The following is a 22,046-nucleotide window of genomic DNA, read 5'->3' on the forward strand; positions in this document are numbered from 1 at the left end:
GCATTGGGTACCCCAGCCTTTTCCTCATCCTCATTGAAAATTTTCAAACCCCCCCCCCGCCCCATATCCAATAAAGGATGGAGATTATCTCACTATTCAAAAAAGGCTTAAACTACCAGCCTAGAGAAGTCAACCTCTAAAGGAGTTCCTATATTGCCCATAAACCTCAGTTTTTCAAAACATGTGCCTGTTGAAGGAGGAGAGAACAGGAAGGAAAAGGTTTTGAACTCTTCCAGGAACATCAATGTTCCTTCATTCCATACACATAGGCAAAATTATTGAATACTTCTGATCCAGCTTAGACTAAAACTCCCGTGGCAAAGTGAACAGCCATTGCCCTACTACTAAATTATTGTAATACTAAGTAACGTACTCACCTCTGCTGTGAGCTGTCTCTGGGCATCTTTAGCTGCTCCCAAATGCTGGACAAGTTCCTCATTTTCAACTGCACACTAAAACATGCCAAAAAATGTTAGAAATACTGTGATGTTTTCTCCTGTGATGATGTTTGTATCCTATAATACAGGTAAGCAGGAAAATTCTTACTTTTCTCAAGACTCTCTCTGTAGCAATATTAGTCCACACGTTAGTTTAAAAACATTCAAAATGTTAACACATGAACACCCAGCATCAGTCTGTGCCCTGTTAAATGAACCTCCAAGACTCTAAAACTAACAAGTATGTGCCAACTGAAATACTTGCCCTGACATTCTTGTCTTACCGAAGTCATTAAGTTCAGTGCAGAATTTCACATCTAATATTTAAAATAAATTTAACTATTGTATTTGATATATCATATATGCATCTTTTAATAAATTGATGCTTTCTAGTCAAGTATGCTAGATATTAAACATCAAACAAGGTCACCCAGATAAGGAGGGTGGAAAATTTCCTTTAGGCTCTAGTATACAGAAGATTGTAACTTGTCTTCCAGCTGCAATAGTAGCAAATCACAACAGTGGTCTTGCAAATGGATTCCTTACAGCTTTTGCCTTTTTCTGCAGATCGACTATCTGAGAGAGAAGATGGGTGATTTCTTCCTGCTGCCGGGCAGCATCTTCGGTTTTCTTTGCTAACTCTTCGGAGATATTGGCAATCTGGATGTTCGCATCCCCTTTAAGATAAGCAATTACATTAACATCACAAACCCAAGTGCAGAAAAGTAAGCAGAAAGATGTTCTTTTGGAACATCACTTGATTCAGCAGAATTCTGCCCCAATACACAGCAAGGTATTTTTGAAAAACAACAGTAGGACACAAAACCAGAAAGACACAAAGTGCTCATGCTGCAAAGCAGGCTGTACTTTCCCTTAAAACTAACATTTTCTACGCAAAACTATTTTGCAACTGAGAAAGATTTAGCTTACAGACAGAATTTTCTGCTGTGAAATTTCAGCCAGCAATTTTCTCCTCACAACCATTTATATAAGGAAAGTAAGTACCACAGAAAAACATGACTGACTGATCTAACGTAGTTTCCTTTTTTTTTTTTTTTAACTGCACTATCTCGAATGAGAAGTGAAAAGAAATAGGGACATACTTAGCTCTTTTACACAGTCATTGACAAGCTGTTGTTCTTTCTCTTCATAAGTTATTGTTTCAGTCTTCAGCTGACAGGCCTATTCAAGAAATCCACATCAAATATGCTACATTAGCACGTTTGTTCTTTGCCAGTCTGTTGCTGCATTTCCACCAGCTTCAGAAAGACAAGCTTTCCTAATCACTCCCCCAGGAAAACAGTGAGAAACAACAGTTTTTGCCTGCCCTCCCTCATGTTCTGGAAAAAGGGGCCAGGTGAACATTCATCAGAGACATTACTGTATGGAGAAACTTGCATCATTATCACCATATCCCCACTAGATGTCACTTGCGTATTTTGCACTAAAAATAAAAAAAAGGCCCTGAACATACAAAAGACTAGTATGCAGAGCTCGATCTGGTCACCTGAACAAAGCTAGGTATCATCACAAACTAATTAAATGCTTGGTTTAAATAACTGAATTAAACATTCAAGTATTTAAAAAACATTCAGATAGTATTTGAAAAGTTCTGGCACTGTAACCATATATCCCACATAAAACCTTAGTGCTACCTCCTTCCCTGCTTTGTCTTTTCCACTCTGATTCTACGAGTGCCAAGAGGAGCACGGCTACACCCAGCTAGTTCTGTCTGGCACCACCTTAGTGGATCTGTAATCTATTCCCAATGCTGGGGGCACGCACAGACACCCACAGATTGCATCTGTAGAGAGATGCGTAGCTCAGAGGTTTCAGATTTGGCTCCATCCTGTGCCTCGCTGGCACAGACTGCATCTCCCTGGAAGGGAGGCCAGTGCTACGTGGGAGTCTCCTATCAGCTCCTGACGCAGTGGCTCTCTCAGTTCTGACCCTACCTTCATTATTCTCAAACCATCTATTGCTCATCTTCCTTGTGGGACTTCTCAATGAAGCATACAGCTCTCTCCATTAGGCGGTGTCTTGTCCAAAGATGTGACACTACCTATTTGCAATGGGCCCTGCATTTGCAGTAGAAAATGGTAATGATACTCTGTTTTCATATATTCATTCTTAGCTCAAAAGTATTTCTTCTGCTATACTCTGCTATGTTTGCAAAATGGTAACATGCTCCCAAAGTTTAAAAGTTGCATTGAAAATTAATATAAAATTATTCATAGGATATTCAATTATGAAGTGTTATCTCTGACAGATAGGGAACAGTAAATAAACTTTTTAAAACTGTGTTATCTGTGAAACAAATGGAATATTGTCAGAAATAAAAAGCAAGAAAAACACATTCAACTTAAAACATTAACAGCCTGACTTGAAACACAAATTGAAGATATTTAATGCAAATTTAGGCTAGCAATTTTTATTTTGTCAAACACTGAACTTGTACCAGAGAGACCATGCCAGCCTACAAACTTCAGATCTGCAGTTAAGGTCACCCATATCTAACAGGTCAGCCCTTTAACACCTGTTTCAAAGTGCAGTTCTGGACTCCAAAACCTGCCCATGCTCCTGCACATTCTTTTGGCAAGGAAACTGCTTTGCATGTTGCTTCATGTAGTTTCCATGTTTCAGCCTCTCCTTCATTTAGAAGGATAAAGGATGTTGATTAAACAACTACAAAGAGATCTGTGTCATATGTGTAATTACATACTCTTAATTAGACTCAACTTTTAATACACGCTTCTTAATACCTGTGTTCTGGTGTATAAATGAACAACTGTATTAAGCAAAACACAAAGGGAGCAATTTCACCTCAGATCTAAGCACAACATTCTCCTCTTCAAGGTCCTTGAGTTTCTTTTGAAGAGAATCCAAATGAAAGTAGTTCTGGACAGAGGAGGAAGATTCATTCCTCTTCAGCCTTGTAATGAAAACAACAGTTTTAACTAATTTTTACCTGCATTATGGCCAATCTCACAGGAGAACAGACTGAACAGAGGTCTCAAAACCAGTCAAAGCCACACGAAATACAGCTTTGTTCATGCCAGTACACTTGGGCAGCAATGTATTTGCAGTGATTTTTAAAAGAGAACTTTTTTTTTAATTTGGTTATTATTCCCCACACTTCCTATGGAAAAGTTATTCAGCCAAGGCTATGAGAAAGGAAATCACCTTACTACAGGGAGCAACCCAATAGCTTCCTGATTAATGTTGCATATGCTTCACCACAATGCAGCAATAACTCTGCAAGGGCAGACAGCCCCTCAGAGCCTGCGATGCTGTTCAGCCAGCTAATTGCCTGGAACCCACGCTATAAGCCATGCTTTATTTCCTCCCCTCTGCTTAGAATTTTTCACAGTGCCCTCAGTTCCTTCAGGCACAAAGGTCACACACATAGCATATTCTATCACAGCGTGCAAAGGTATGTGGTGTAGTGGGGTACCGTAAGTGGGACCTACGTCTGCCTCACCACCACAGTGACCTAGTTCCTGTGAAAGTTACAGCGCTGTGTCAGCAGCCTCCTTATGTACTTTTCCCTCCTGACTCTTGTCGGCACCACCATAGCCAGCTGGTCCAATGCAAATCCTTCCAGCCGGTGCTATGCGTGAAGTTCAGGGTCCCATTTACAGTTCCAGCCAATACAGAGATCATTTTACTACTTTTCAAAGCTATCAAATTGTCCAAACTACCCCTGCTTAGTACCAGGTGAAGGTTCAATGTTGTAGATCAATAACTTACGGGGTGGAACAGATGGACTCCGGCTCACTTTCTTCAGCAGCACTGGTATAGAACTGGAGCAGCTCATCTTTCATGGAGAGCTCATGCCGCAACTGAGAAACCTGCACAAAGATGGAGCTTGCAGATCAGTAAGTTGGTTTTCTAGGCACATTCTTAAGTAAACCCACTATAAATTAGTTATTCATCCTCCAAGTATCACCTTCAAACTAAATCAAGAGGTGAAGACTAGAACAGACCAGAACCAGTTCATTTATTTCTTAGAAAGGATGAAAAGGGTACCTTTCAAATGAGCCATTAAATGTTCTTTTTTAGAAGTTCAAAAATGCAATTATCCACTGCTATTAGACATGTTTCTCTCTCACCTTCTTTAAGATGAGCAATCCTGATTCACTATTGCATTAGTCTAGATTCACATCCACAGAAATAGATATACTGCAATGGTACTGCAAGAAATTAATGTGGCACAATCAAGACAAACATCACTTTCTTATCCATTTTATGTGATGACTGTTACCATCTGGCTTGGATACAGACCTCAGATACAGACATTTCTTCCTCTCCAAGAGACATTAGATAGAATTAATAAAGGGGTCGTGTAGTTAGGTTATATTTGGGACTCAATTGCCTGTTGAGCTGCAGAACACCACCACACAGTGGCAGGCTGCCATTCTGAGGTTGCTGCAATGGTGGAGGCTGCTGTCAGTTTCTGGGTGTAATTGGGGCTTTCGATGACTGTGAAACATGAGTCTAGTAAAGTAGTACGTGGGAGTCCCATGCTCACTACATACATGTATCAAAAACAAAGAAAACATCAAAATTGGATGGTTAAGATACCCTGTAATTGTGAGCTCCACAAACTTAACCTTGGTTAATTCATACTGTGATTCTCCAAGAAAAGTGTTACAAGCCCAATTACACAGTAGCACTTACACCACTTCACAGCTGCAATTTAAGACCCCAGTGGCAAGATATTAATTTTTATTTTACTTGCATAACTATAAATAGCATAACTGATCAGACAAATCTGTTCCCTTCCACTTGCAGTGCAAGACTTGGCCCTCAGTTTTCACCTTCCAATGCACAAATTGCAAAGCACATTTGTTTTTATTAGACTTCTGCTTTTTGTATTGTAGGTATATTTATATTTGTAGTTATTACTGGCAAAAAACCCCAGAGAATATCAATAAAATAGATTTAAGCTGCATTTTCATCAAACAAAAAGCAGACTCAATGCAATAAAGCACTTAAACTGTGCAGAATTTTAAGCAAACAAGGTCATTTACTTTACTAAGGCTATTCTTTGTAATCAGATGCGCTAAGGCACCAAGTCCTCCTGAGACATTGGTTCTAAAATGCAAGGGGGAAAAAAGCCCCAACCAACCACATTTCAGAAAACCATGAAACAAAATGTATGCATTAATTTTGGGAGGTTCACTTTCCCCATTTCAGGAAGAGCTAAAAAGCTGAGCCAAAAATAACAATTTACTTCCCTCCAGCACATTATGGCTCAGCCTCTTTAAGTAGCAAGGATTCAGATATTGTCAGTGCGTGGGCACTAGATCATCTCCAGCTTTTCCTACACTTTTTTTCTCCATGAACTAAAAAGACTGAAGATACTATTTTTACTGCCACTTCCAAGCATTCCAATTCTCCAAAGGAGGGTGAACAGCCAGAAAGAGTGACTTTTTATGGGAACAGGACCAGAAGCAATGGGCACAGACTGAAACACGGGAAGTTCCCCCTGAACACCAGGAACAACCTTTTTATTGTGAGGATGACCGAGCAGTGGCACAGGCTGCCCAGAGAGGCTGTGGAGTCTCCATCCTTGGAGATATTCAAACTCAGTCTGGACATGGTCCTGGGCAACTGGCTGCAGGTGGCCCTGCCTGAGCAGTGGGGTTCAGGCAAGATGACCTCCAGAGGTCACTTCCAACCTCAACCATGCTGTGAAATGCAAAAAACCCCCACCTCACTGCAGTAACTTCCAGCAACACTTCCCTTTGACATAGCATTTTGTGGTGTGTTGAGCTCAGCCAGCAACTAAGCACCCGCAAGCTGAGTACGTACTCTGCCCCCACTATCCCCAGAGGATAGAGGAGAGAATCAGAAGCACAAAAGCAAGAAACACTCATGGGATGAGATAGAGAGTGTTTAATAAGTAAAGCAAAGTTGCTTGAGCAAGCAAAGCAAAATAAGGAATTTATTCACTATTTTCTATCGGCAGGCAGATGTTCAGCCACTTTGTAGAAAGCAGGGCCTTGGCACACATAATGGTTACTTGTGAAGATAAACACCATATCCATGAGTGTCCCAGCTTCTTCCTCCCTTCCTTGAGCTTTTATTGTTGAGCATAACAACGTAAGGTATAGAATATCCCTTTGGTCAGTTCGGGTCAGCTATCCCAGCTGTGCCCCCTCCCAGCTTCTCGCACAGATGGGGCCAGAATGGGGAGGAGGGCGGGGGGGGGCGGAAAGGGCCTTGATGCTGTGCAACCACTGATCAACAATAGCCAAAACTGGTTGTTATCAACATCTTTTTAGTCACAAATCCAAAACATTGCACCATACAGGCTGCCATGAAGAATACTAGCTCCATCCCAACCAGACCCAGTACACATTTTTACATTCCAAAACAGCCCCTCCCAGTCTCGCACAGATGGGGCCAGAATGGGGAGGAGGGCGGGGGGGGGCGGAAAGGGCCTTGATGCTGTGCAACCACTGATCAACAATAGCCAAAACTGGTTGTTATCAACATCTTTTTAGTCACAAATCCAAAACATTGCACCATACAGGCTGCCATGAAGAATACTAGCTCCATCCCAACCAGACCCAGTACACATTTTTACATTCCAAAACAGGATTTGTTTTATGAACAAGGACCTCTTCTACATTTTCACAAGCCACTACAACATGTACCCTTTGGAGCAAACACTACTATGCTACCCCTGCACAACATATGGTTACCAAGCAATAGGGACTGAGCCCTTGTCCCACAAGGGACAAGGCCCATGAGCTGTCACCAGGCTTGGTTCCCAAGACTTCATCTGTTCAGGCTTTTCATTCACCCCACTGTCCTGAAAGCTTCACTCAGCTTCAGAACTGTCATGAAATAGCAGCACCTATCTTAGAAATAATTTAAGGTAGAAGTTAAAAGGATCCTCACATAGAGCAGGACAGTTTAGAGACATGGGACCTAGTCTGCAGGAACAATCCTTACCCAATCACTAACGACCATTTCAAGAGTCCAGCTGATTGTTTTCCTGACTGACAGCAGCTAAATGCTTTATTCACTTAAAATGAAGACATCCAGTTACGCTGTATGTAAATAACATGCATACAAGTACCAAGCCAAAGAGCATTTCTATCTTTCCAACATTACCTTCTACTCTAATAGACCAAAACCAATGCTTCCTTTTTTAAGCCACTATTCCAGACTGTAATTCATCTTTTCCTTTCTTCTCACTTTACACAGAACAAAACCAAACCTGGAAAAGACTTTAAAACCAGCTATCACCAAAACACAAATTCTGATGTGACCTGGAACTAGAACAACAGGACTAGAGGGCTGTATTACTCAGATGTCACCACAGGTTTGAGGTGGTGTTATTTGAGGACTGACACTGTGTTTGAAGTGCTGCTTTTTTAGCTTCAGAAACACATGGCAAAATCTGAAAAGGAAAAAGTAAGAAACATACCGGGAAATTTAGAAAGATTAGGATAAGCTAAAACCTAATGACCTACTCCATTTCAAACACAATTCACATTGTGACAGTTTACATTGCTTTGATACCGAGCTCTAATTTCAAAGGACACAGTATTAAATTGTCGGTAGCACCATCCCAGTGAAAAAAGTGACACATCTTGAGATTGGAGCTGCAGCATTCTTACCGAACACAGTAATACAACAGCAGGTAGACACACTGTACCTGGGAACTACACTTCCGCTGCTGAAAAGGCGGACACCCATCTCTGTAACCAAAACAATTTACAATTAAGGAAGTTTCTGCAATATAATGTTTATGCTTTTAGCATATAATTCTGAAACAGTAAGCTGAGATTAAAGTGTCTGTGCACACAGTATAGTGCTCGCTTCAGTGCACTCACCTTTCGTTCTCTAGTGCACAACAGGAAAAATCTCAGTTCCATCAGCTTTTTATTGAATGTGACCACAGCCCCTTCCTAAACCTAAGTGGCACCTAACAATACAAACTCAAAAGTCAAACCCAAGAATCTAATGCATTTTGCACAGGTCTGTATTACTTTCACATGTACCTATGAATGTGGCATGTTACAAGGACACAGGAAAAAATTTGAGCTACTTAATGGGGTGGCCAGAAGGTTTTCTCAGGACAAGTTTGGTAGGTCAAAGAGATGTAAAGCTAAATTATTCATGCCATGACACATATGCCAATAAAACCTTAACTTTATACCACACACCAGAAAGAACTTGTCTATATATTACAGAAACCACATATCCCCCAGAACAAACCCTTTTTAGGAAGTTTTTACAGAATTTAAAAAGTACCAATTCAATTATCTTCTCTTACCCCTTGCCCTTAGAGACAGTTGTCTTAGTTACCATTCTGTTCAAATATTCACAATTCAGCATTAATGGAAGATATGAAACCCACTAAAGAAAGAGTTTCAACATACAAAAGCATCATGTCTTTAAAGCCTGATGAGTTCTGCCTCAAAAGCATCAATTTCTGAAGGAGTCAAAATGACAGTGTGGAAGATGGGTGTTGATAGAACATATGGCCCAACATATCAAGCCACCTGGTAAGAAGCTTATTTCTGGTGGCACTTTTCCTAATGCTGCTCCTGAGTCCCTCTAAATAAAAATAGACCTGGGTAGAGGCAGCCCATCCCTGTCCCCCACCTTCCTCAATCAAATCTTCCATTCTGGATGTATGGTGCGAATGTACTGCCCTGCCCAGTCGGTATGCACATGCCTAGTAAATGCCATATCGACCAATGCACAAATAAATTGGTCTGCCACATGATGGGCTTAGGCAGCAAACAACAGCACTCCTCTTGAACAGAAAATAATTAGTTTTCCTTGCCAAAAAGGGTAGGCCACACTAAAGGATATTATTTCTATGTGTGTGCTCCACCACCATTTATCACACAACTGGGATCCCTCCATCCATGCTTTATTCATCAGCCCATCTCGGATATAATTCAACACCTCACACCCTTGAGCAGTTTTATTAACAGCCTTTTTTAAAGTTTTTAAATCCACTGTGGTTCATTGTTCTCCTGCTTGCCCTACAACTGTGAGACTTCTCTTCCTCTTGCTCAAAGCTACATATAGACGGGATTCACAAACCAAGGTCACTGTCCCAGAAAAGGAGAAACAACATTTGCCTCCAGCTCAGTTAGTAAGTCAGCAGAGTTTAGTGACACTTGCAGTATAGATAAAGAGTTCTTTTAAAGCATCCTGTACGGTTCCATCCAAGATACATCCATCAAGAATCTGCCAGTACCTATAGCACCCAACTCCCCATTCAGAGGAATACAGTAAGAAATAGCAACCATATAAATATTTGATTAAAAATTCAATGGTATGTGGAAGACACAAGGTGTTACTTGAAACAATGTAAGTTTTCAGGTATGTTTTATACATCACACCAATTCAGAAACACATGCACCATCATATTATATTCTAAACGTGTTCAACAAATGTCTAAAACATTATTACCGCAGTCAAACTCAGACAAATGTATGTACTGCAGCAGGCTACCGACCCATGCTTCAACAGATTCTATCACAGTTCCCTGGAAAGAGATACAGCAAAAATCACAAGAAGCTGTAAGATCTTAGCAATCTAGATAGAAGGTAGCAAGTCTCAGCCTATAACCATTTGCTTCTCAACATAACCCGATGCTTCATAGCATTGACAAGTTCATACATATGGAGCATGTTGAATAAAAATTACCAATCACTGAAATATATCCTGACCTGCCTGAACAACAGAAGGTTAACACAAGTCCATGAAGTTGGCCCAGCTGGGAAAAGGCAGAATGCGCATGATCTCAGTGAGCATGCATTCCTGAAACCTCCATAAATACAGAAAGTGATTTACCTTATATGTGACACCTATATCATATTCAGTTTGAGAAGCAAAGGGAAGCACTCCCAGCATTCAAATGCTATGTTCTAAGAGCCAAAATTCAGCTCGGGTATGAATAGAAAAACATTTGGGAAAAAGCAATTAAACATTAGTTGGCGAGGAAGAAACTAAGTGAGGACTGAGAAAGATTCAGGGGAGAAGCAAGAAGAAAGCCGCACACAAAGGGAGGTAGGAGAGGGGAAAGTGTGATTAGTGAGATAATCAAAACAGAGGGGAATTATGCATAAAGCAGGGAAACAAGGACAAAACAGGTAGAAGAAAACAGTGGGTATAGTGACTCAAAACAAAAAGAGCAGCTGCTTTCAGAGGAAAATGAAATCTGAGGCAGAGCAAAATTCAATGGCTTGAGGTTGGTTTTTTCCCCCCTCAAATCACCAGATTTGAGCCAACAGGTCAAATTACTTTTTTGGTCACATTTCTAAAAGTGTACATGCTATAAAAATGGCTGACCAAACTGCTGCAACACAGATTGACCTGCTATGGGCAGGATGGCCAAGAAAATTAAGTATGGACAAGGTGAAGCTGGAAGGAAGATTCTCCCCATCACTGCAGATACAGCACTCAGGCATAAAAATCTTACCTCTTCCCTGATGTGTTCTACTTGCTCCTCTAGGAACTCATTTCTTTCTGTCAGTGATTTATTCTTCTTTAACAGTGACTGGCCAATCCGAGCAGCTAATTCTAAGTCCCGTTCTTTCTGTGAAGCATTAAGAAAACTAATTTCAAATTTTTTATTCACCAAAGGATCAGAGGGAGGATAAAATTGTCACAAAAGGAAGGAACAAGTACTTAAACAATAAAAAGCCTTTTTGCTTCTGTGAGGGTTGGTTTGTTTGGTTTTTTGCTAGTTTTCTCTTTCTATTCCTGCTTATGTTACACCCACATTATTCAGAAAAGACCGACCCATACAGAGTTATTGAACCATAGACATGAAAGCACAGCTTCAAGGTCTAATGTAAAACGTAACTGAAACCAGATCTGGTTCTCTATTACAGCTTTGTTTAAGAAACTACTGAGAGAAACTATTTCATCACCTTGTTATACCATATGCAGAATGCCATCACAGAGCTTTAGAGGTTACGTTTTAAAGCAGCAGAGTAAAAATAGCAAAGAGCTTGGGCATTTCCAAGCATTCTTCAGTTTCCACTTGCTCCACCTTGAAATAAAAAGCAGTAAACCGTGCAGGAGCAGAAGCCAGTTCCACCACAATGAATGTTTAGCAATCTTCTTCATGTATGTACATCCATCAGTGCTTTTGTATAAAGCCAGGTCCTACCCCTTTCCTTTTTGCAGATGCCCAAATCTGCATTAAGCGATTACTCTCATGCCATGCCTGCTCCCTTCTCCCCCCTCTCTACATGCGCAGAATTGGAAATAACTGGTCTAGACAGTTCACCACATGTACCAATAAAAACTAGAAGCTTATCCTGCTGATGACATGTACCTATACATGTCTCAGCTTCTGCAAAGCTGAGACATGGGTTTGTAATCCACCTGGGACAGGATGATAAACTGCCTAAAACTTTGCACCATTCATTAAGCATTTCTATTTATCATTTTCTTACTCAATTACTAAATCTTTACAATAGTGGGAAAATGGCGCTAAGGTTAACTCTCCACTTACCTTTAGTTCAACACCGTTTGAGGAAGAGTTTTCTCTCTGTCACTGAAAATAGTTTGGGGTTTATTTACCACCCCTGACAGCCATCCAGATTTTATGACTAAAAGCTACTTTGTGTCATGTATACATTAATGACAAAGCCTACAAAACCTACAGCTACTGATCACATGGGTTTGAAGTCAATGAATTTGAATGAAGAGGCTTTCATAGTGGGGAAAAAAGGAAGTTACGTAATAATCAGTAAAGAGAAAGAGAGGTTATTGATCACTGCTGTATCTACAAATAGCGTTTTCCAAATGGCTTCTGAAGGTCAGGCTTATATTTGCATTGAAAGCTACTGGCATTACCTAGTCATAAAATCTTTATATGATCTTATGTACAGTCTTTTAGAACAATAGGTTCCACAAAGTTATCCAAGAAACGTTTGGTTTACATATTGAGCCAACTTATTGTTTAGTAATTTGGCTCACTTCATAAATACAAAGTGGAAAAAAAATATATTGCTGCAGCTTTCACTCTATAGAGGAAGAGCTATCTAGCAGCAAGGTTTCTAACCTCAAAGTTGAGGAATGTAAGCGTATTTCCAGGTTCTTTGATTAACCTCCCTAGACTTTCTACACAATTTTTAGCAATTCAGCTCTAAATCTCAGTTTGGGGTCAGGCCTCTTACAGTGATAAGGAACTGATTTATTACAGCAATATGTAAGAAAATACTGAAGCCAGACGCATTTACGCTATTATTAGAAAGGGATGAGAAAGCAGGTTCACAGAGGAATCTGCTCCTATTCTTACCACATACCCAGGCAGGCCTGGGGTCACTCGCTTTGCTTAGTTTCGGGGCAATAGGCACAGATTTTCAAAATATCTGCACACATGTTGTTTTGAGATCTTCTCTTTCCTGTCTCCCCCAGCCCAAATGCTGCACTTTTCACCCTGCCAGCTTTGTAATACATTCATTGGAAGCCTGCCAACAAGAAGGACAGACAAGGGGTGGCTTTTGGGGTTGTTTTTCGCTTGTGTGTATGAAGGTAGCAGAAGGAGTTACACCTTAACTTCTGCAAACAGATGTAATCTCGTGATAACCATCATTTGGGGAACAGAGAAAGGAGCTGTAAGTGCACATCTGCCTAGGAATAGAGTGATTCAATCAGAAATGATGGCCGAATAAAACAAAAAAGCTCACTGAAAGTATTTGTTTTACCTATTACATGTTCCCCCATTTTTCCTTTGCTATCATCCCGATAGGGAACACCAAAAGCTTTAAAACACTGGCTCAGCAAGTCCTTCTAGCATTGCTCCCATGAGTGTGATTTCTGGATCTATATACATTTGGCTACATGGACTCAGGGGAGGAAATGGTTTGGCAGAATGCTGCATCTTTACTAGAAGGAGCCATGGAAACAAATGCAAGTAAATCTCAGCCAAACAAGACAAAGGGAACAGGACACAAACAGGTAACGGAGTGTTACTACAAGTTAATGGATTATTCCAGGACAAGTCGTTTACATAAAGCATCAGTTTTAACTGGTATTTCATAGAAAGTTGTTTAAAAGAGTTCAGCTCAATGCACAAAATGCAGGACTTCATACTGAGATCAGACCTATCAAGCATAAGTGGAGATACGAGCATTCCCATGCTTGTTTCCTTGCAGAATTAGAGGAAGAACAGACCACCCAATGTATCTTGGCTAGACTGACCCCATTTTTGACATTGCTATCACAAGAAACAAGCACATAAATATGAAGGATTAAATTACACTCAGCCATGAACTAATACAACTGTAACAGTTTTCACCTAAAGAATTCTTCATAAACATTATTTGGAAAATCATTGCTCAAGTTTACTGCAGGAAAGCAGCCAATTTCAGTCAAACAATTTATCGTTATATTTATTGAACATAAGCATCATAGCTTGACAATTGCTTTTTGCCATTTCTTGAATGCCAAGGATTACAGTAATAACAATTTACATAATAATGGCATAAAAAAACCAAACAACCCCAAACCAACCAAACATAAGACAAAGAAGGACAGGCTTGAATACAAATGGGGCATTAGATATTTTCTAATTTTGTGTCTATGCACTTCTCTGGAAAGACATTATCTGAGATAATAATTATGAATACAAGACTATTTGGGAACTTTTTTTAATGTTAAAAGAGAATAAATCCATCAACAATGATCCGATTAGCTTTACACATACTGTAAAAATATGTGTCACTTTAAGATTATTCTCCCCCCCCATTCATTATGGCAAATATTTGGCCAAGAGCAAGTTAAATGGCCTCAACTGAAAAATAAGCACAAGTAATGAATCCCTATGACTGAGGTAAACAAATGAGCTTTACTTATATTTACCTTACCAATGAGATAAAGTGTACACACACTCAGAGCACTCATTCCTCCTCATTTGAGGACAGTCTACCAACAGTCTTTAATAGTGGTACCATATAATTTCTCATACTGCGTATGGGTCCTTAAAGAGATGTAATACTTGCCTCTTCAAGAAGACGTGTAACAGCATCTATGTCATTGTATGTTTTAGTCATCTGGCCCACTCTTTCAGCACATAAAACTGCGAGGAAATAAAATAAAACATTAATCATATTGGCAATACTATTGGGAGAAAATATCCTTTAAAGAGTTTTTGTTTGCACAAGTTTTCATCTTATGTCAACTTTTCTGTAAGTTTATCAAAAGTTAAAAAAATTAAAAAAATTTAAAAAATCAAAGCTTCAGGTTAAACTGAGAAAACAAGTGTTTCTCTTTTGTAGTGTTTTGCTTTTGTCAGTGTCAGTGTTTTTTAACAAACCGTTAAAATGTTAAAGCTTTCTTCTCTGAGAAGTAACGTCTTGAGTTTATTAAAAAAAAAAATGAAGGAAGAAGTGAAAACAGATGTTCTTAGATACATAATTAGGATTCTAACATGTCACCTAGTCCTTGTATTACATGCAGTAGAATTACTCTATGAATAAGCAACTCCAATACTGTTAGTTACACTGTTCAACATAAAGATACTATGTCATATTAAGTTGATAAGAACTGGGTTCTATGGTATGAGACAGCAAAGTAAATACAAAATGCATGCAAAACAATAAATGATTCTTATAATACCCAGACCACACCACGGTGGCCACAGTATCACTCAAAAATATTTACTAAGACTGGATGAGATGATTAATCACTAAGGTGGAACCAGGAGTTTTGTTAGGCTGAAGAAAGTATGTAGAAGTTTAGTCTACCACCATAGGTGATCCTTTAAGAAACTACACTGACTCATCTAGGAGTGTGAAAGTTTTCTAAAAATCCATCAATAATCAGAGGAAACAACAGCACCTTCTGCTCTACCCTTACATTCTGTTTATTTTCAGCTACACCTATTCCTCAAACCCTGTAATTCTGAAAAAAGGGATTGTTAATGAAGTTGAGCTGATCATATGGACTACTGGTTATCAGGCTGCTGTAGCACAAATTGTTCTTCAGGGTATTTACCCTTGACAATGTCAGTTAAAGCTCAGTCTGACAGATTGGCTAGTGCGCATTAAGGTGGGGGGGAGAGACAGATAAGGCCTAATAAGATTTAAATTTTTAAAAAAGTGTATTGAGTACAGTACCATTGCCAGGAGACAGCTTGTCACCCTAAGGAAACGCTACCCAATTTATAAATATACAACCTACGTATACATAAATATACAGTTGATCATCACTAAGGCATGTTAATAATATATCAAGCACAACAGTACTTAGGTATCTGTTGAAATGTTGGAGGGTTCCACACTTAAATATCAGAAAGTTGCTTAAACTACAGCAAGAAGTAACTTTTTTTTCCTGTTTATTTTCCTGTTTCTCAACTCCTGTTTTTGAGGATCAAATCCTAAAAACATTTACAACATTTAGTGACATCGGTAGTGCCAGTGAACTCCAAAGAACGCCATTAAAAAGCATTCAAAAGATAATTACACTTATCCAAATAATTAAGTCTGAAAGTGGTAACAATAAAAAGTTTGCGCTTCAAAGTAGTAATTTGACAAAAATTACATAGCAATATAAAGAATAACTGTACCACTGCACAAGCAAAAATAAAGTGCATCTGTAAAATACAAGCTGTATTAGTTAAAAGCAGACTAATCAGGATTCCACAGAAAAAAATTGAAGTAACTTGCAGAGAACATCAGCTATAGTAAACAAAGGGGCTAAATAGAAGATTTCCATAAAAACTGCACATAAAGACAGATGGTGTCACGTACAGAAGACTATTCACAATAAAAAAAATTAACATTGCTATAAACCCAATTTTTTTAAACATAGTAGGTTCATAACTCATGCAATAAAATGTCTATCAGAAACCCTGATGCCAGCAGTTTATTTTCCAAAACAACTGTACACTAAATAGTTCCCTTGGTTACAACATTCCCTCGCTACTATAAAATAATGTTTGAGATTGTCATTAACAAGCTCATTTTAACTCCGTACCTAGCACTAATAATCACCACTGATTATGACTATGGCAACCTCACACCATTCTAATTCAGGTGAATGTATAACCTTCCTAACATCCAAGCTGATAAAAGGACGGTGCTCCCAAAGACAGAATAAAGTCACTCAGCTGGGAGAAAGAGTGATAAAGGTTGATTCATGTGGCTGCTCACTCAGCTATTCCTTCAGAACTTGCCATTTAATCTTTAACGTGGCAGGGTAACACCACAGCCTTATCACAACAGACTTATTAATAGCAAGGAAGTAGCAACATGGTCATCAATAGCTTTTATATTTCAAAATTTCCACCAAACTTCTGTTGGTCACTGTTAAAACAGAGGTCTTAATATACTACTCTGCCAATGTGGAAGGGTTTCAAAGCAGAAATGATACCTTATGCATCCTCTTCAACGTCCAAGTGGAAACAAACTTCAATAGACTGCATATGATAAAATGCCTCCTCCAGTCAACCACCTCCTATTGGCACTCAAGATGCAACACAGCAGAAGCACAGAGCTACTAACTAAAAGGAAGGTTTTCCTTTTCGAAGGAAGGCAAACTTGCAAAGAGGTGTTGCTCTCCATCCCTCAGAAACCAAGGCTTGTGGGGAAGAGAAGGTGAAAAGTGAGGGGAGAGAAAGCAATTCAGAAGCAGCATTTAAAAACCTCAAAACAGTGTCTAAGTATGTAGTTAGTCAGCCTCCACAGATTACAAGATAACATTTGGCCAAGTGATTTTGATTTCCTTGGTGTCCAAAAAGACACATTATCTTGAATAATAATTCTGAGCTCTGATCAGTGAAGTATGGCGTGGTGGTGGGAACGGACAAAAAACCAAAACAAACCAAAACCCACAAACTCCACAACTCTAATGGATTCTGCATAGTAGGTTTCCAGCCTGCTGGAGTTTCTGATAAATATGACTGCCTGGTAATGCTACCGTAAAGATAAAACAAGAGCAAATGAAGGACAACACTCTGTAATGCAAAACCTACAGTGCCAATTTGCTGACCTCTTTTTGCTCACTTGCAAATCAGTAGTATTTTTGCTTGAGGGTGATAGGAAGCGCAGTGTCTGAATGCATGCATGCATGCAAACATCCAAATCAAAATACACTTTGTACCTCTCAGTTTATGGAGAAGGCTGTTAGACAATAAAGAAAGAATAATAATAAAAAAAAAGTCTACAGCAAGTGGAGGAACCACAGAATTCCAGAAACACAGAGTTAGAAAATGCGCTTTGGTAACTGCTTTGAAATGAATGTCACAGATCCAAAACAGGAAACAAAGAACAGAGAAAACTTCTATCACATTATTTCCATGACAGCATTAAATACATGCTACTGGGGACATATTTGCGGTTCAAAGTATTTGGGTTTTTTAAAAGCCAAACACACAAATGGACAAATGCTACACAGATCAAGTATTTACTCTGCCTTAAAGTACCTAGCACTACCTTCATACCCTCTTAAAGCTTGCAAATTCTTGCGTACCCACATTCCTGTATTTCCCAATGTGAGTACAGCTGAAAGGATGTACTCTGCGTTTATTTCTTATCATCTATTTAATGCAGCATCTGACTGGAAGCTTCTTTCAGGCTCTGAGCTCCGCACTGACTAAAGCACTGATTCCCAAGCTGAAGATGTTCGGGGAGAAGGGAGGAAAGTATGTACCTTCCTGGATTGCTCCCTGAAAGTCACACAGCCATCTAGCATGCTGCTTGGAGGACAAGTATGTTTCCAGGAACAGGAAACAACCATGGAAGGGAAGTGGAGCAAGAATACCACTATTGGGAACTGCTGCAATGAGCCACCACCCACCAAACAGGGGATTCAGGTAGAAGAAAAAAAAGAAATCATAGGAGCCAGGAGACACAGGTGTACTCAGCCCCTGCTCCCTGCATCCCTTCTCGAGGCATACCCCCTCTTCATTTTTGAGACCTATCTAGCTCTTTAACTTGACCCTGGTAGAAGAGGGCAACCATGGCTGAAGAGGAAAGCTCAGCTCTCACTGCTCCTCTTCCCATCTATTTCCAACTACTGGGAAACAAAAGGGGGATAAGATGTTATGGTAAAGTTTCACTTTTGGGGCAGATAATACCGACCTGTATAGAGTCTGACAGGGAAGGCGCCAGTGCATGGGGATTTCCCTATCACCAAAATTTATTTCCTCAGAAACTACATCAGGATAAGAGAATACTGTTCAGCGAGCACAGGTCTCTGGCAATTTTAATATTGATGCTTCTTATTGGCAAGGTGGCAGCAGGGGACAAATTTCTTTCTTTTCTTCATAACAGTTCCCTACCCAAAGCCTTTAACTATGGCAAGGCCTACTACATTCTTGATCAGTCATGAGAAGCCCTGCCTCACATACAGCTTCTGTCTCCCTCCCTTCTGCTCAGAGCTCTGTCCAAACACTGAAGATACAATGACAAATTCATCGCATCCTAAACGTCGCGCATCAAGACATAGAGAACAGACACAGTAACACTGACTGACCAGCCACTCTCCTTACTGCTGGATACCACTTGGCAAACATTAGCTACCACAGACCCTAGCAGACTCGGACTCCTCAGCTCACATCGGTTTAAATTCTGAAAGTATATTTTTGCACTCCAAGGATAAAGCACTTGCTGAAAATCACAACTTCAGTTCTAGAGCCACCGACAGTTACACTCTGGCACTGGTTACTGTGAGCACTGCATCGACTTGAGCCAAGCGTATGAGGAATTCTGAAACTGTGCCATATTATGTATATTCCTTTTCAAATAAACTCAGGAAAATTATACCTAAAATGTGCCGTTAGCTCTGTTACTGACCCAGACTAGAAAGATTTTACACGTTTAAAGGTAAACATGCTAGCTTCTCCTCCACTAAAGAGGAGTTTTTGGCAGCCCTGGCTAAATTGGGACAGAGGCTTCAGGCCTGCTGTTGCCTGTCACGTTTGAGGTGGCCCTGAAAGAATATGATAATCTAAAGAGCTTAAAAATTTTAAGAGACTACTGAAACTGAAGCTTGAAGGATGTGCTTCTGAGGCACGACTTGCTAGAAGTCCAAATTTTAACACAACACGCCAGCAGTTCCTCCAGCCTCCCCCACCACTTCCCAAGCATAGGAGCAGGCCAGTCCCTCCAGAAGGCAGATGGGGAGTTCAGCAGGTGGCTGTGACCCTGGTTAGAGGGACAAAGAGCGGTCACAGCGCGCCAACTGCTTCACAACTGCCAAGTCACACTGTGGGCGAGCTCCATGGAGGAGTCTGGAAGAAAATAATGTTGTGAGCGATACATACTCAGTCAGCAAGTACATTTTAGCACGGTGAAAAATAACTACTGTAAGTTCAATAGACAATGCCAATAGTTTTTTTTCTTTTTTTTTAAAAAATGTTACAGCCTAGCTTACTGTGATTTCAATGGCGTAGTTTGCAAATTAATCTTTTAATCTTAAGGTGCAGTTACTGATTCTTCTAGAAGAAGAGATTTTATCTTGCCATTTAAGCTATGGTTTGAAGGGTGTTTGTTTGCTGCAATTTCTCTCATACAGTATTCAAATAGCCTAGTAAATCCAATATTAAAGTCTCACATACAAACCTATGTTATTACTTAATCTCAGGTTTGGGAAAAAACTCTGCTGTTATTTCTTCTCTAAAGCTTAATGCCCAAACACTCAAGTTGGTAGCCGTTTCAAAGTACTTCCTCTAAGCAGGGCATGAACTGCAACAAATTTTCTTGTGATGAATGAAGAATCAAGTTAAAGGAAATTTCAACAAGAATGTCACACACTTGTTCCTTCTATTAGCATAAACACAAGTCAAATGTGGTAACTTGGAAAATACAGCCACAAAGTGAAACTAAGGAGATAAACGCCTGGAGAGAACTCACCATCACCTTAATGCATACACCATTTACTGATACAGCTCAGCATAGCTCTTCTCTTAAAAGTAAAATTTTTGTCACAGGATTTTCGATTACTAGCCATTGAATTACTGTCTTGACATTCTCCTCCATCCATTTCTTGTCAAGAAATGTCTGGACTGCAGTCCTTGCAACTAATGAATGGGCATAGGGCTTAAACCAGGACCTGGACTGTAAATCTTTCAAAAATCCTAAAATGAAGTTACAAGCTTGTATTAAAAGCCATGCATCGTCAGCTATCTCCCTCTCTTAAATACATGATCCTTTCCTACTCCAGCTCTTTGGGAGGGAGTGGCTGTGCCAAAGCTTTCAAGAATTACTAGTCTCCATTTTCTTTGCTTTAGTGTTTAAAGATTCCAGACCCCTGTATGACCTCCATTCTAGTCAACATCTTTGTAAGACAAAATTTTTACATTTTCTGTAAGTCAGACCCTTGGAGTGCCTGAACTTGAGATTTTAATGGTGACCACAAGATTTATTTTTTTAATTAAACTTGGGCTAGATTCTTCGCCTGCATTTACCCAGTACTTTAGATAAGGAGGACTTCTAATCTAACTGTTATATTAGTAAACTGAAATAGTAATGACTGGCTGCCATCACAGGTCCTAAACAGGTAATAGCCTTCTCCTGTTCTACTTGCAAAAGCAAGAATCAAAACACAGCCCAGTTCCAGAGTTAGCTGACCCAACAATGCACTAACCAGGGAAAACTGACAGGTTGTCCTTTCATAGCTCAGGTTTTTTTAATCAACAAAAACTGAGTAGACACTATCAACAGATATCCCTGCACAAAGTTTCACTGCAATCACCTCAAAGACCAGCTTATCAAATGAAGAGTAAATATGTTGCTGTCAGGCAAATTTACAACTCCAAAGCAATGCACTGACTCTAGGAGTGTTCTGCCTAGACCTTTATGAAGGTGCTTCCCATACTCATCAAGAGAACTGATTCTGTAACGCTGCCAAGTATAATGCTAGTTCTGTGACAGAGGCTCTAGAAACAGGACTGAGGGCAGTCACAGGATCTAAATGTCAGGACAGGGAAAAACTTCACTACATCAAAACGACCATGGAAATAATAGACAAGTAGTGAGTACACGTTCTGCTCATGGAATAGGCCAAACAGTTAAGGAGTCTTAATTACATAGTTTTTACCCCCTTCTTTTCAATAACTATAAACAGTTAAAGTGAAGCATATTCTCAAGACTTTCCATTTCTGATACCAAATTCATAGCCAGATATGGCTAAAATGTTTCTTTTGTTCAGCATGAAAAGGCTACATGCTGGTGTTTCCATCTGCTTTACTTACAGAATGGATTGACTCATCCCCAGGAGAAGTACTATCATTTATAAGTGCACCCACATGCAAAGATACATAGAAATACCATATATAATTTTTATGCATCTGTATCACTGCTACACTGAGTGTATAGGTGACCTGAATGTATAGGTGGAGGAGAGAAGGCATCTTTAAAAGGCATTTCAAATACATACTGAGCTTTTGAGGGGAAGGTACTGTAGAAAGACAGGGCTAAATTTATCCCAGATGTAACTCAACTTTTTTTTTTTTCCTCTTGAAATCAACAAGAACAGCTTCAGACTGTACTTAGATCTGCATGAAAGGTAAAGTCAGCAGGAAGAATAAGAACAGCATGATGTATGTTTCAGCTACCATTTAATCACTAAAAAAAATAGGAATCAAACATAAAACAACCTCAGTTGGCC

General features: G+C 39.6%; 1 protein-coding gene across 6 annotated transcripts in view; it reads right to left on the bottom strand.

The window, feature by feature from the left end:
• The window catches only part of TRAK1 (trafficking kinesin protein 1), a 118,267-nt gene that overhangs the window by 30,096 nt on the left and 66,125 nt on the right, over positions 1-22,046 (bottom strand). For all 6 annotated transcript variants that reach the window (XM_019474890.1, XM_009290231.2, XM_009290255.2 and 3 more), the window contains exons 4-10: positions 14,438-14,514; positions 10,900-11,016; positions 4,188-4,288; positions 3,261-3,369; positions 1,541-1,619; positions 984-1,114; positions 378-452 (exon numbers count right to left, since the gene is read on the bottom strand). In XM_019474890.1, coding sequence (XP_019330435.1) covers positions 378-452; positions 984-1,114; positions 1,541-1,619; positions 3,261-3,369; positions 4,188-4,288; positions 10,900-11,016; positions 14,438-14,514 — 689 coding nt within the window. The remainder of the gene's footprint in view (positions 1-377; positions 453-983; positions 1,115-1,540; positions 1,620-3,260; positions 3,370-4,187; positions 4,289-10,899; positions 11,017-14,437; positions 14,515-22,046) is intronic.

Source organism: Aptenodytes forsteri, unplaced genomic scaffold (assembly GCF_000699145.1).
Source record: "Aptenodytes forsteri isolate BGI_AS27 unplaced genomic scaffold, ASM69914v1 Scaffold426, whole genome shotgun sequence".
Taxonomy (NCBI): Eukaryota; Metazoa; Chordata; class Aves; order Sphenisciformes; family Spheniscidae; genus Aptenodytes; species Aptenodytes forsteri.